Here is a 15,756-nt window from a genome sequence, read left to right on the forward strand (position 1 = left end):
TGATATTATAGAAAATGGTTATATTATTATTATTATTAAAAAAAACAATTAAAGATCTTTTTCTACGACTCTACCCAGTCGGCTCAGAAGTCGCGACTTAAAGCCGAACCCCAGGCTCCAGCAGCGTACCGTTGAGCATTACTTTTGAATTAAACGGTCTGATTTCCCAAACCTCCAGATTTTCTCTGTTTGCGTCTATATTTTCACTGAATAGCATCGATGGCGAAACGAAATTCCTCTGAGAACGCTTCTTCGGATCGCGAAAAATGGAAGAAAGTGTTCAACGCCATGGCCCTCATGCTGCGGACGCAGCAGGTGCAGCTTGATTCCCTCGCCAAAGACCGGAAACTTCTTGAAGATAGAATCAAATTACAACACGAACGATGGGTTTCCGATGTTAACCTTTTCCAAGAACAAATTTGTCAGGTAAAATTTGGGTCTTTTGGCGTTCAATTCAATTTTGATGGAATAAAGTTAGGGTTTTTGGTTTTTGTCAATTTGGGGGATTTATAGGGTTTGCCTACGAAATTCTTGTACAGCTGAAGAGGGAATTTACTGCGCAAGAGATGGAGCACATGGTTGAGGCCGCGAAATTGGATCTGGTTTTAGGTTTGAAAGAGCGAGAGGCTTATATGCATAAGGATAAATCTGGTTGGTGTTCTTTCAAATTTGTTTACTTTTTTCCAACTTTGCTTTAGTAGTAGAAGTTTCTATGTTCCATATTTCACAAACCTGTATAATTGAAGAAAGTGATGGAGAAATTTGAACTCTTTAATTCTAAGTTCTGACTTGTTGAAAAGAAACCTCAATTTAAATAATTACTCTGGGGCAGTTGCAGTTTAAATAGTTATTTGTGTTCTTGAGCTAAATGCCTAAATATGTCTTGATTAAATATGAATTTGTGAGGTATTTCCATTCAGGATTCATCCATCTGCCTGGTGAGCTAAAGAATGTTTGCTTATTATCTTGACTTACCCTTTTCTGTTTACAAAATGCAGAAAAAGCAAATGGTGAGTTGGAGGATTTTATAGAATGTTTTGGCTTTCTCTCGCGCGAATGCTCCGAGGCAGAAGTATGTTGGTTTACATTTCATCTGTATATCCAGTCTAGTTGTGTTGTTCAAAGATTGTTTTAAAATTAGTCTTGTTTGTTTTTGTAGGGTATATCAAGCTGTGCTGATAACAAGCTTGAGGAGAAGAAGAAGAAGTTGTCATTGGAGAGTGAACTGAGGAGGCTGAAAGTTGAAAATCAACAGCTTTGTTCCAAGAAAAGCAGTGAGATTTCAGCTCTTGTGGCAGAAAAGAGTTTCATCTGGAACCAATACGACAAATTGGAGAACGACATGACTGAACAGTTGAAACGAAAACGAGCTGAGCTCGAGAAAGCAAATGACAAGATCGAGGCACTTCTGAGGAACGTTGAGGAGCTGCAAACTTCCAACACCGGAAAGGATAATGAAATCAAACTGTTAAAGAAACGCATTGTCAAACTGGAAGCTTCATCAGTCAAACAAAATGACGAAATCTCCAGTCTTTCCTGGGAGCTAGAGGCGTTAAAGAAGTGCAAAAGTGATCCCGCAACGCCTACACTATGTCGCTGCAGAACAAGATCAGCTTCGTTGCCACGAGACAAAACCAAGGGCATGAATGGGAAGTCTGTGACAGCTGAAAAGGTCTTCCTACTTTAATTTTGTATTGCTTGTTTTTCATGTCTAATGAAACTTTGTCTTGTGGACATCCTAATTATATGCAAACTGATTAAGATCAAACATTGTCTCAGGGATGTGGGAACTCGAAGAGGAAACAATTGGCTGTTATCACCATCTCAGATACACCAAAACTGTTCACATCTTCATTTAAAATACCTAAATTGAAGACCCCATCCTCCCCTCAGGTTGTATAAACATCCCTAGAAATGGACTTCTTTCAGGGATTTGTGCATTTGTTTTCTCTCTTGCTTCTTTAGTCTAACATCCAAAATGTATCATTATCATGATTCTTTTGTCTTAGTCATTTAAGCAACTCTAACTTGAGTTAAGGGCGTGTTTGTGGATAGCATAATATGTACTGAGAGACAGTGGCGGAACAAGCATTCAATTTGACTGGTTGATGTTAATGTACTAATTTAATGATATTCTCTTTGATTTTAAATAGTGTGTCACCTTGAACCAAAAAAAAAAAAAAAAAAATAGTGTGTCACCTTCTTGCATATTTATGTATTGTTGTTATGCATATTTATTTATTAATTATTATTTAATTTTTTATAGGTTAGTATTTTAGAAATAATTTTATAGTTTTTTAACATATCAATAAATTTTAATTTTAATTTAAATTATGAAAAATATATATATAATAAGAATGATAAGAATTGATATAATTACATACGATTTATACAAAATTCATAAATATATGCACACAAATTTGATATAATCTGAGGTGATTGATTCTATATACTTATAAGATGAACACTAGTACACTACATACGATTTGTACATAATTCATGACTATATACACACAAATTTGATAAAACTCAAGGTAATTGATTTTACATACATTTTGCACAGAATTCATGATTATATACAAACAAATTTCATAAAATTTGTGATGATTGATTTTATATATGAGTATTACATTATATATGATTTGTATAGAAATAATGTATATATACACACATAGTTTTGAGGTGATTGATTTTATATAAACATTACATACGATTTATACATAATTTATGAATATATACACACAAATTTATAAAATTAAAAAATAAAAATTTGAAAGGAACAAATTTATAAAATTTTAAAATATACACACACAAATTTATAAAATTTGAGGTGATTAAAATTGTATGTAATGGTGATTTTATTATATATAAAACTAATCACCTCAAATTTTATAAAATTTGTATGGATATATTCATGAATTCTATAAATTTGTATGTAATTTTTAAAATTTGTGTGTGTGTGTGTATCATTTGATAAAAATTTAGGTAATTCCTCATATACATTTGTATAGAATTGTTAAATATATACACATAAATTTGATTTAAAAAAAAAAAACAACCTAAGATAACTGATTTTATATAATTAGATGAGCATTACATTTATTTTTTTCTACTTCTACTAAACAAACAAACTATCGTAGTCTATGTCTACATTGGAGAATCTGGAGATCAGAAGAGCTAGAACCAACCAGACTGAACAGAACCTTGATAATTTATGAGGACAAGTAGTAGCAGCAGCAGCAATGCCAAACGTAAAGGAGAACTACTGTCATCAGCACTCGTAGTCATGGACTGGTAAAACGGTCTCGAATAATGTCCCGTTGGAGCCGGAGAGAACCAGCGGTTGCTAACCATCAAGACGTGCACCAACAAGATGGCAAACAAAGGGACTAACAAACGTAGTATGAAATTGTTCTTGGAACTCTCTGCCTGCTGCTTCTTGTCTGACTCACTTCCTATGTACATCCAAAACACCACCGAACCCAGAAAAACCATTAAACCCATAGGCGGTGGTGAGATTGAACCACCCACTCCCGGGGTTCCTCTGCTTTCTCTCGCAAACCATCCCATTTTGATCCGTACGTGTGAGTTAGTTTGTAGAATGCTATAGCCTTGTGGGTCACCTAATATAATGGTACGGTGGTGAACCGACTTTGCTTTCGGATTTATTCTTTTTTTTTTTTTGGTTCTGAAATGGTATGCATTGATATTTATGTCTGAGAAATCCAGACAAAATGTTAAAATAATATTCCTATCAAATTAGTTCAATACACGAGTATGAAGTCGGTCTTATCTGCTAATATCAACCAGCATATGTCAAGACAGATGGCGAGCATGCAAGGGCAAACAGTACTTGTGCTGCGTGCACGGTCTGTGTTTTTGTCTAAAGTTGAACTGCTCCCCGGAACCCAGATGTACACATCATACGAGTACACGCCACTATTATCTCATCATAAAAAATTTGATGGAAAGCGCAATGATAAACTATATTTTAGAAAGCCAGCCAAATATATTCCAAACGCTTAAGAGACACGTTTAAGCACAACAAACAATCATACCATCAAGTTCAGGAAGATGAGATAAAGAAAAAAAAAATAACAAGCAGCAGCACTCGGTGAAAGACTTGTGGATGTAGCAGCAGCAATATAATTAGTCCTCATATTGCTCTTCATCGCCCTCGTTGTACTCTTCCTCATCTGCAGTGGCATCTTGGTATTGCTGGTACTCGGCCACCAAATCATTCATATTGCTCTCCGCCTCTGTAAACTCCATCTCGTCCATCCCTTCCCCTGTGTACCAGTGCAAGAAAGCCTTGCGCCTAAACATAGCTGTAAATTGCTCGCTGACCCTTCTAAACATCTCTTGAATTGATGTGGAATTACCAACAAATGTTGATGACATCTTCAAGCCAGTTGGTGGAATATCACACACGCTTGACTTCACGTTGTTGGGGATCCACTCCACAAAGTAGGATGAGTTCTTGTTCTGGACGTTGATCATCTGTTCATCCACCTCCTTTGTGCTCATTTTCCCTCTGAACATGGCGGAGGCTGTCAGGTAGCGTCCATGGCGAGGATCGGCAGCACACATCATGTTCTTCGCATCCCATATTTGTTGAGTAAGTTCCGGGACAGTGAGAGAGATGTATTGCTGTGACCCACGAGAGGTGAGTGGTGCAAATCCCACCATGAAGAAATGAAGACGCGGGAAAGGAATCAAATTCACGGCCAGCTTCCGAAGGTCTGAGTTCAGCTGCCCAGGGAATCTCAAGCAGCAGGTAACTCCACTCATAGTTGCAGAGATCAAATGGTTGAGGTCGCCAACTGCCAAAACAAAATTTAAAAAAAGAAACATTATAATTCGCTACAAACCTCTGAAATGTTCCTCGTTAGTGAATAGACGATGTACTCACAGCTTGGAGTGCTGAGTTTCAAAGTCCTGAAACAAATATCATAGAGTGCTTCGTTGTCAAGGACCATGCATTCATCTGCATTCTCCACCAATTGATGAACTGAGAGTGTGGCATTATATGGCTCTACAACTGTGTCCGAGACCTTTGGCGATGGGAAAACAGAGAATGTGAGCATCATTCTATCAGGATACTCCTCCCTTATCTTTGAAATCAAGAGAGTTCCCATGCCAGAACCAGTACCGCCTCCAAGTGAGTGACAAACCTGAAATCCTGCCATGATACAACAAGTGGTAAAAGTAAAAGGAAGCACATCAGTCAAAATAATTTTTGATGATGCAACAGATTCTTTTCAGCATCCAATATTGAGAATTAGAATATGGGGCTACAATATGCAGGACAACAATGCTATAGCAGAGTACTTATTGATAAGTCACTTAGTAGTTTAGACAAATCCAGGATGTTGCTCAATCAATGTCATGAGATTTCACATACTTGACATCTACTACATGGTTCTTTCATATTCCTGAAGTAAAGCATTATGAATTTTCAAAACAATGAATACAACATTCAATGACTACTGTTTGCATAGAACATAAAATTTCTGTTCATAATTTCAAGCAATTTTAGGCTTTTAGCCCATAAAGCATTTAGTAACAGTACATTCCAAACATTTGAAAAAAAGAAGAGCAAGAGAAGGAATAGTAGAAAGGAAGGTAGGTCCTTGTGACTTCAAATGTATCTCAAATAAGACAGACAGACACAATTATGAAAGGTGTCACAATGAGATGGACGAAACATGGAATTGTTTCACCATAAATCTGACCCACCAAGGCACCAAACAAAGAAAACTAGATGGCACCATTAATATAATATCTCACTGCATGCCAATCACATAGTACAGTCTTCAAAAAGTAGGAACTTGAATGATAAAAAAAAAAAAGGTAAACAATTTTATCTTTGTGCCTCTCCATCAAGACCACCAACGTCATTCATCCATTTAAAGATTAATTCCACTTCTCCATAAAGTGACATAATCATATTGACGATTAATAAACACTGGCGTGAACTTTGAGGCACCACTCAATCATGCAAACATAAAGTTACATATACCATCTACATATAGTTTTCACCAAAATAGAAAACAAATAGAGAATACTTCCTTCCAGATCTACACAATTTCCCTAGAACTATCTTTCTTCTAGTACTCAATTACTTTCTGCGCGTATTTTTTATGTTTGGCATTTTCAACACAGGGATAAGCATCAAAGGATTCACAGTAAATTTTAATAAAACATATAATCTAGCTAAATAAGCCACATGAAGAGAGCTAAAATCAGAACAATAATGGTTATGTACTTATGAGTGAAAAATAATAGTACAAGACAAATTACTAGAGTTTAATCATTAAGTTGTCGGCCAATTAACCATGAAAACCTCTAAACTGCAATTACAAGCAGTATCAAGCATATGACAATTCTAGAGCCAAACAGGTTGGCATTTTGGATTAAACCAATAATACCGGTTTCTCTAGACAAGTCTCTTCTCTCATAGGAGTCTACTGTGACTCTGTGAGTGGATTAAAATCAATCTCCATCGACTACAGGCAGTCTTATTACAAAATAGGAAATGCTTCGCTTGTTAGGCAAACCAAACACCACTGGAAATCGAAACAGAAGGTATTCAAATGCGTAAAACCTGCAAAGGAATGACAGATAGCACGAAATTCACAGCGCAAAGGATCCAAACAACAATGGCATACAGATTCCTACTTTTCTAGCAGTGCCCATATAAATCCAGAAATGCTCCTGGCGTGTGCCAAAATTCGAAAACACCGCGTCAATCCAAATTCAATACATGCACGCAATCCATACACGATACATCACGCAAGCAAATACATATGCATCATATAGGGAACTAAGAGAGAAATCCAGACGGAAAGAGAAGCGAAGAAAAACCTTGCAAACAGTCACAATTCTCAGCTTCCTTCCGAACAACATCGAGAACGGCGTCGATCAACTCAGCGCCTTCGGTGTAGTGACCTTTGGCCCAGTTATTTCCGGCACCAGACTGTCCAAACACGAAGTTATCGGGCCTGAAGATCTGTCCATACGGCCCCGATCTGATACTGTCCATGGTACCTGGCTCGAGATCCATAAGGACGGCGCGAGGGACGTAGCGGCCGCCAGAAGCCTCGTTGAAATAAACATTAATGCGCTCGAGGTGGAGATCGGCGGAGCCGCTTCCTTCGTCGCCCTTGTAACGGCCGGTAGGATCAATACCGTGCTCATCACAGATAACCTCCCAGAATTTGGAGCCAATTTGGTTGCCGCACTGGCCTCCCTGAATATGTAAGATCTCTCTCATTTTTCTCCCCTTTCTGTATGATACCTCGCTCGGTTTTGTTTAATGGAGAGGGAGAGTGAGAGAGAGAGAGAGAGAGAGAGATAGAGATATTCTGTTTGAGAATGGAGAGAGGATGAGATATTTGAGCAGTTGTTGAGGATAGTGGATGGTAACAGCGAGGTGTTGGAACGACGCATGTGAATTGGATGTAGTGACAGCCGGAATGAATATGGACAGCATAACTGCCCGGATAATTTTATTGCTTGTTTTCTAAGGCCTTGTTTGGTTCGATAATTCATGGATAACAAATTTATTAATTCCTTCACCAATTATTATTATTATTATTAAATTTAGGTGATCCTAACTTCGTCACATTAATCATAAACTCATAGGGTCCACCCCTAAAATTATTGAAGAGATAAATTGCAATTTGAGCAGTGAACCTATATGTTAGACCTTAGTTTTCATATGCGCACACAGAACTCAATCCACACATTTCGTCAATAGAGTTTTATTCTTTTTAATCTTAAATTTAGAATAAAATATTATTAATTCTTTCAATGTGTTGGCTTGCAAGGCTAGTTGCTACCGTCGCCCACACTTTGATTTACTAAAAAGTTCACAATTGTTATATTAACTAACAAATGATTATAATGAAGTACAGTAATTTATATTGATTATAATCGATAAATGGAAAATGGCAAAAGACCATAATAAGGTAAACTAACTTAGGTAAGAACCATATGGAAGATCATCTCTCTAAAACCTAAAGTACAAGGTTGAACAATTGGTAAAAATCTCAATTTCGTCGCAAATAAGAACAAAGTCGTATCTATAGCCCAAATTTTACTCTGCATCACGTGGCTTGTCACGTGGTAATGGACCGCGTGACAAGCAGAAGCAGCTTGGTGTCACGAGCTGCATCACGCGGTAACTTGTAGCGTGATTATGACTTTGAAGATGTTCAAGTTAGACTTTATGGTCTCTCACAAAGTTGTATCCATTCGAGTTGCCATTCCAACGTAAATTGAATCACCTTATTTGGACACTCCTAACCCAAAAGATGACCAAAATATCAAACTATCGGCGAAGCGTACTTGAAAAGGCATTATTTTCTTATATCGCACAAATAAAATCATAATTAGTCCTTGATATAGTAAATACCGACCGTATCCAATACCATATTGTCAATTCGGTCCAAATCACATATGCTATAATCCAATTAGGTGAAGTACTAGGCTCGAGTAACGTAATAGCATCTTAGAGGTTTTTGGGTTCTCTTCAACTATTAGCAGGCAGCCAAAAGTCCGCTCTCATGCATTTAATGCGGTATATATAGTGGAGCTAGGGGATAGATTCAGAGCTCTCGGTATAGCAGGCACATGGAGCTCATACACCGGGCTCTGGTCAAGCGGAATTGAGACAGTACACGTGGGGCGAGATGTTTTTCGCACTACTTAGGTCCTGAGGCACGGGGATCGGGCTGAGCTTTATGAAGTCGGTTGTGAGTCCTTGACATAGGTAGTACGAGGAGGATATCATGAGGCCCGTCCGACAGGGGCGTCGGGAAGTGCATCCTTCCTGTCGGATCTGATCAGTCTGGACTTCGTCATGCCACGCATTTGGTCCGACTGGTCGTAGTGGTCTCTATTCTCGAGGGATATTCCCTATCAGTCCTTATTCTTAACTTTAATCAAAATAAGTTATTCTAAGCATATAATAAGCTCAAAAGACTCCAATTATAGCACATGATTCCTCTAAAATACCCTACAAAATATATCTTTGACACTTATCACTCATAAAATACATTATTCTAACACATAAAGTACATTATTCTAACTCATAAAATACATAATTTTACCTTAGAAATTTTATTATTCTAATTTATATAAATTATATTATTCTAACTCATAAAGCACATTATCTTACCCCAAAATATTCATTATTATAACACGTGCACAGAACAAGAATTTTTTTAAATATCAAAACGACGGCGTTTTGGACCACAGTAGGCACACTATAGTTGGGCTTTTGGAATCATGGCTACAGCCTATGAACTTTAAAAGCTACCTAGCAGAACCGATGGCCCAGTCCATCATGGAGTCGTGCTCCGATAAGCCCAACGAGGTCGTCTTTCCGCTTCGCCGTCTAAAGAAACCCTAGCTGCGCAGCTCTTGCTCCTTTATATTCGTAAGCCTGGTCTTCTTCAACCTATGTGCAGGTGGTGCAGCTTCTGGTTACCAATTTCTCGTCTGTGTTTCCATTTTGTTTTGTTTTGTTTTTAATAATGGCATGGAATTACTACTGCCGTGTGATGAACTCGGATTAAACTACTCACGACGGTCGTCTGAGTCGCCTTTTGGTGACCTGATGCAGTGATCCAAATTGTCTGATGGCAATTGTACTTTCTCTATGCGATTCGTGTTTGTTTATGCGTTTATCTTTTACAGCCATTAATGTTTTTTGGAGTTTTTGATTGGATGAGGGCAAGCATGATGAGGAAGAACATATATTATTCCGATTAACTTCATGAAAGGAATATCAACCTCCTACTCATTCTGAATGCTTGCTCTTCATTAGATTTAGCTAATAGATCCCTAGATTCATTTTTCGAATTAACCTCTCAAAATTATTTTCTGGATTTACAGTTGGCACGATGAGGATTACTCATACTGAGATCGAAAGATCTTTGATCTCTATTTGCAGTAAAAATCAATAGTCCTTTTCATTCTGAGTGCAATAGTTTTTCACTTGTAAATGTTATAAATGTATTAGTGCAGCATTTTTGGGTCTGGAGTTTGGCTCTTTGGCACTATTCTAATGCCATGGAGATGAATGCAGCACCCGATACTCTTTCCTTAAGTTGAATCTGGGAGTTTTTTCTTGATAAATCCACCCATAGAACACCACTAAAGGATACATATTAATTAAACTTCTGCTGCTGTATATGATACCTGAAGCAAAGAAACAAATTTTTACAGGAATTGCTTGAAACTTTGACAGGTCTTCTTCCCAATCCATCCATATGCTGTGTTTATAAGCGATTTGGTGCAATGCAACAGCGTTGTTCAACAGAGTAGGTCGGAAGTAATTATCCTTGTACGAGGAGCTGAAATCAATGACCTCGTATGGACTTGGTAAACAGGCTGAAAAGTCCTTTATCTGTACTGGCAGCCATTAATTCCGAAGAAAACGACGCTTGCAAATGGATCTCATCCTTCGCTTGACATGCACGTGCACTGTCGTCGTCGAACACCACTGACTTTCCGGCGCGGCGGCCGTCGCCATCGCTCTACGATGGCTCTACAAGCGGAGACTTCACCGGTTGCAACTTCTAAGCATTCTACGTAGTGGTTGTGGTCTCATAAATTAAAGCATTTTACATGAAAAAACGCTGTAGATTCTGTTTCCATTGGTGTCCTAATAATGTTTGGACTTGACCATTTCAACTCCATAACTGCAAATGGAGGTTGTACTCTTCAAACTAGTAAATACATGTACCATCATTGTGGACCTGATAACTATGACAGATATGCATGTTACTTTGCCGAATTTGACCTCTACGCCCCCCGTGGCCCCATTACTACTACTTGCAAGTTTGCAAAGATTAATAAAATAATACACAATTTGTGAAAGTCAACTTTTATATTCACTGACATGTAACAACTAACATGTTGAAAATAAGCCAATTGATATGTTGGATAAGCCATAGTTTAACCACCCCTATCAATTCAAAATAAAAAATAAGATAAAGGAGCATTTCTATTTTGTTAAATGGTTAGCGAATTAGGTTGTCCATTTACTTATTAAAAATATTGATTATTTGTCTATTTATTTGTTGGAGGGACTGGTTTTTTGTTTGATTGTATGGCTTTTTTTATTGTAAACACAAAATAAAAAGAGCATTGGTTAGTTGATATACACATACAAATGTGTCCTTTAGCCTGATTGGTTAGTCGTTTGATTGCATGCGGAATGTCATCTAACACGACTAAAGGGCATAGCATGAAGTGCCCTTTAACGTGATGGAAAGACAATATCGCGATTGATTAAGCCTTTAACAAGCATATTCTAAGCACGGTTGGTTAGGCATTCAATATGCATGTTTTAAGATAAATATATTTTTATATTGAAGTGTAAAATGTACACTTTAGACCAAAGTTTTATTATAATGAGAAAGGATTGTTAAAGCTAATTTGGTAGACTTGAAAACATGAATAAAAGAATGGGTAAACATTGAAAATGAATAATTCCATGACCGACGCTAATCACACCCCACATCCCCGACCGGCCGGCGGGATTGACTTGAGAGTTCACACATCTCTTCATTCTGCGCTGCGCGTCCGCCTACATTTCAGACGAGACTTTTATTCCCAGTTTTACATTTCAGTCAAAATTTACCCAGAAAGCGAACAAAATAAAGAATGAGTGAGAGAGAGAGAGAGAGAGAGAGAGAGATGGTAAGACAAATTCAATGCTAAAGGCTAGCACTCTTTTTGGAGTTTGGTCAAGTCTTGTGGTGGCGTTTGTGCAATTGGCATTCTAAATATAATTCCGACCCTATCCGGTAGTTGAAGAGATTTCGCCATTCTTTGGTCGCTTAACGCGGTACGAACTTTTGTACTATTCCATTCTTCCAATTGCACCAAACCTTCTCTCTGCAAATTTGCTGATTGTCTCGCTTTTCTCTCACGTAAGTTCTTCTCTTGTGTATTTTATTAATACCATGTTTCTTGATTTCCCAAATGCTTAGTTCTTCAGCTTATTATCCCAGAAAGATTAACAGCATTTGGGTTTTATAGGTAGAATTTCGGAGAATTCTGCTGTTTTTGACTTTGATCAGGATGATTCTAGCTTTGACGATTGCATTTTTGGTTTACTTGTTTCAGATAAGGTGAAAAGGCAGAAACTTTGATTGGGCAGAGGAATGGGGGGAGTTTGCGCAGGAGGGACAGCTAGGAATAGAGCTGAGGGTCGCCATGAGAGGAGCTCAAAGGGTTCGAAAAAGTCAAAGTCAGTGAAAAAATCTGGGCAGGAGAATAAGGATACTGATTCTTATGAATATTCCAATGCAAGTGCTGCTGCTAAGAAGATGCAGAATCTATATGATTCTGGTGACTTGCATTTATCTATCTCTAGAGAGTTGAAGCCCTCAACGCCTGTCAGGACAGTTGCTAACAAGGTAATATGCCTAATTATGGATATTTGCATTTGGCTAGTATGAATTAAGTATTTTGAATCTTAAAAAATATATATATTGATGTGAATGGTAATGTATAAATTGAAAGATGGAGGGGTGAATTTGAAAAGATCCCACTGTTGTGGTTGATGTGCAGAATAGTGTGATCTTAAAAGAGAAATGCGAAACATGAATAAGTCCACGATTTGCACATGTTACGGTTTTCTTCTTCCCTTTCTAGTTCCTTGTCGGGAAATAAGAAGTGTCAGTGAACTTTGGTCTTCTTCAATCCCTGTTTTATTCTTGTTTGTGTAAGAACAACTTAATCTTCTTGTGACAGGCGCCTCACGGAAGCTCTTTTATTGGGAAAGCTGGCATAGTGGGCCTCGAAAAGGCTGTGGAAGTTCTAGACACTTTAGGGAGCAGCATGACGAATTTGAACAACAGTGGGTTTATTACTGGCGCAGGATCAAGAGGGAACAAAATATTCATACTGGCATTTGAGGTTGCAAATACGATCACCAAAGGTGCTAGTTTATTGCAATCTCTATCTGAAGAAAGTATCCAGTATTTGAAAGAGGAAATTCTACATTTACAAGGAGTGCAAGAGTTGGTCTCTACGGATATGAAAGAGCTACTCGCTATAGCTGCCGCTGACAAAAGGTTAGCATCTTCAATACCATGGCCCTTTCCCTGACGATAAAGGTCTCTACTAATATGAAAGATGGTTCAAGATGTTTTCTGACCGAATTGTGTTGCAAAACCTTTAGGCATTGAATGTACAAAATTAGGTTATCACTATTAAACCATATACTACATTTCTGCATTTCTTGTAGGGAGGAATTTGATGTCTTTTCTCGTGAAGTGATCAGATTTGGAAATATGTGTAAAGATCCACAATGGCACAACCTGGATCGATTCTTTTCAAAGTAAGTTAGATGCTTTTCATGAATTAACTGTCGTTAACTTGTTATTTAATCTGGATATGATGCAAATTGTGCAACCATGTTTCAGGTTGGATTCTGACCCCGTAAATAGTAAACAACTCAGAGAGGAGGCTGAAATGACAATGCAAGAGTTGGCCACTCTTGCACAGCATACTTCAGTAAGATTGTTTTCCTGTCAAATGCTTTGCATACTTTTAAAATTTGTTGTCGTTGTTAGGTTTTCATGATTTACCCGTATGCCCTTTAGTCCTTGTATTCAAACTGTAGAGTAAGATTTTCTTTCAGAAAATAGAGTCAATTCTAATGAAATGGTGATCCTTTTGCATATCTGTCCATTCCCTTTTTTCAGTTGATATGATAGACAAGGCTTGTTTTTCGTGCAGGAACTGTATCATGAGATGCATACTTTAGACAGATTTGAACAAGATTATCGGAGGCAAGTTGATGAATTACTCTCTTTAAATCTACCTCGTAAAGGTATGTTGGAGATAATTCAAGAATTAGGGCTTTATTTTTTGGGTGACTACTGCAATATAGTACATTATTTTGACTAGCTGTACCTTTCGTTTCTGTTGTAGGAGAGAGTCTTGAAATGTTGCACAGTGAGCTTAAACAACAAAGAAAAGCTGTGCGGGGCTTGAGGAAGAAGTCTCTTTGGGCTAAAGGTCTGGAAGAGGTACTTATCAAAAAAAACTTTTTTTTCTAGTTTTATCTTCTCTAAATCTGGAGCCAAATGTCTTCCTTGCCTCGAGTAATGGTCGAGAATGAAACTTTAGTAAATTTGGCATACAGATTGTATTTCCCACCTTCCTGGTGAATTAGATATTCTTATACTTTTCTTTATGGCCATTTAGCCATGTGACATCATATTTTATTTTTGTAGGTTGTGGAGAAGCTTGTTGACATTGTTACCTTCGTTCATCATGAGATTAACAATGCATTTGGAGACAGTGGTATGGTAGCATAATAATTTGTCCCTTTATTATGGACTATATTCTTTCAAAGCCTTTTGGGTTCGAACTATAAAGTTAACAAGGTTTTCTTATGTTCTTTACTTGAACCAGGATTGACCTATGCGGTCAAGGATACTGCGAAGAGACCAGAAAGATTAGGAGCAGCTGGTCTAGCTTTACACTATGCTAACCTGATCACTAAAATAGATAACATTGTAAGCACGAGAGTTAAAATTTGTTGACTTGGTTTCATTTACTGCTGCTTTGTTTTAGTATAGTTATAATGGATTCGATATAATGCCAGGCATCGTGCCCGACTTCCCTTCCTCCCAACACGAGGGATACATTGTATAATGGGTTGCCTTCAGCTGTAAAGGCAGCACTTCGATCTCAGTTGCAGGCACTTGACACAAACGAGGAGGTTTGTCTGTCCTCTTGACTAGTTTCTTAAAATTGCTTACAATTTCATACTTCTGTTTTCTTCTGCCTTCCCCGCCCACTGGGATTTGGCAGTTTTCGTTTATTAACTACATGATTCCTTGCAGCTCACTGTTCCTCAAATCAAGGCTGAAATGGAGAAAACTCTCCAGTGGCTTGTTCCAGTAGCCACTGACACGACAAAGTAAAGTAAACCTGTCTTTCATTAGCATTATTGCTATCGATCTTATAATGCAATATAATTGATTTCTTGAATTTTGGATGTGGAAGCAGGGCACATCAAGGTTTTGGATGGGTCGGAGAATGGGCCAACACCGGGTTAGTGTTTCTTCATTATTTTCCGTTTCACTCTTGATATCAAACCTTTCTCCATTGGAGACACTCAAGAGCTGTACGTTGTTCACTGCAGAAACGATTTTGGGAAGAAAGCAGACGTGCAGAGTACCATAATCCGGCTGCAGACACTTTACCACGCACAGAAAAACAAAATGGACTCATACATCCTCGAGCTCGTGTCATGGCTTCACCGCCTCATCACCCTGGTGAGATTCAATGGCCACAGGGCGTTGGCAGGGAGATCACCGGCTCCTAAAAGACTAGTCCCCCTGCATCCTGAAACACCTCCTAACAGTAACCCGAAAGTACCAAATGCACAACTTTCTGCAGAAGATAGAGGATTGTTGGAAGGAGTGATGAAAAGCAGAAAGCTTGTTCCTGGACTAAGCAAAAGCCAAGAACTTGTATCATCCAACAATAAGAAGGATCAGACTTGGTCCCTGAGTAGGAGTGCTGGTAACTCCCCTTGTAAGAAGATGGACATCCCAAAGGCTAATGCCTTGGATATTTTAGATGGTTTAGCTTAGGTTCAACGATTTGTGTACAAATCAAGCATTCTTTTATACAATACCACCATACTTGTATATTATCTCTAAAATTTTTACAACATCATATTCCAATTCAAGTTAAGTTTGCACGACTTGTGAA

General features: G+C 38.0%; 3 protein-coding genes, 1 long non-coding RNA gene and 2 other non-coding genes across 8 annotated transcripts; 5 read left to right on the forward strand and 1 right to left on the reverse strand.

The window, feature by feature from the left end:
* The first annotated feature begins 79 nt into the window (after positions 1–79).
* LOC116029216 (myosin-9) lies at positions 80–2,150 on the forward strand. Its single transcript, XM_031271128.1, has 5 exons — positions 80–426; positions 540–651; positions 999–1,072; positions 1,160–1,672; positions 1,780–2,150. Exons 1-5 carry the CDS (start codon positions 220–222, stop codon positions 1,900–1,902), a joined length of 1,029 nt encoding a protein of 342 aa, XP_031126988.1. The 5' UTR covers positions 80–219; the 3' UTR covers positions 1,903–2,150.
* Positions 2,151–3,965: 1,815 nt separating this feature from the next.
* LOC116028467 (tubulin beta-1 chain) lies at positions 3,966–7,461 on the reverse strand. Its single transcript, XM_031270190.1, has 3 exons — positions 6,868–7,461; positions 4,913–5,182; positions 3,966–4,823 (listed from the first exon to the last, which is right to left on the reverse strand). The coding sequence occupies exons 1-3, from the start codon at positions 7,274–7,276 to the stop codon at positions 4,150–4,152; spliced, it is 1,353 nt and encodes a 450-aa protein (XP_031126050.1). The 5' UTR covers positions 7,277–7,461; the 3' UTR covers positions 3,966–4,149.
* Positions 7,462–9,486: 2,025 nt separating this feature from the next.
* Positions 9,487–10,818, forward strand: LOC116028478. The gene is made up of 2 exons (XR_004100160.1): positions 9,487–9,656; positions 10,259–10,818. It is a non-coding gene; the product is annotated as an uncharacterized LOC116028478 (long non-coding RNA).
* Positions 9,561–9,653, forward strand: LOC116002505. Its single transcript, XR_004094480.1, has one exon. It is a non-coding gene; the product is annotated as a small nucleolar RNA Z161/Z228 (small nucleolar RNA).
* On the forward strand, positions 9,743–9,817 carry LOC116002442. Its single transcript, XR_004094467.1, has one exon. It is a non-coding gene; the product is annotated as a small nucleolar RNA Z105 (small nucleolar RNA).
* Positions 10,819–11,642: 824 nt separating the features above from the next.
* On the forward strand, positions 11,643–15,748 carry LOC115999318. Of its 3 annotated transcripts, none has more exons than XM_031239193.1 (13): positions 11,643–11,948; positions 12,145–12,437; positions 12,775–13,097; positions 13,271–13,363; positions 13,449–13,539; positions 13,765–13,858; positions 13,960–14,057; positions 14,265–14,334; positions 14,446–14,549; positions 14,639–14,755; positions 14,880–14,956; positions 15,046–15,090; positions 15,182–15,748. In XM_031239193.1, the coding sequence occupies exons 2-13, from the start codon at positions 12,183–12,185 to the stop codon at positions 15,633–15,635; spliced, it is 1,821 nt and encodes a 606-aa protein (XP_031095053.1). In that variant the 5' UTR covers positions 11,643–11,948; positions 12,145–12,182; the 3' UTR covers positions 15,636–15,748. The 3 variants fall into 3 exon arrangements, with proteins under 3 accessions (XP_031095053.1, XP_031095137.1, XP_031095098.1); XM_031239277.1 differs by having other exon boundaries at positions 11,643–11,863; XM_031239238.1 differs by lacking the exon at positions 11,643–11,948 and adding an exon at positions 11,996–12,057.
* The last annotated feature ends 8 nt before the right edge of the window (positions 15,749–15,756 follow it).

Source organism: Ipomoea triloba, chromosome 1, assembly GCF_003576645.1.
Source record: "Ipomoea triloba cultivar NCNSP0323 chromosome 1, ASM357664v1".
In the NCBI taxonomy this organism is placed as follows: domain Eukaryota; kingdom Viridiplantae; phylum Streptophyta; class Magnoliopsida; order Solanales; family Convolvulaceae; genus Ipomoea; species Ipomoea triloba.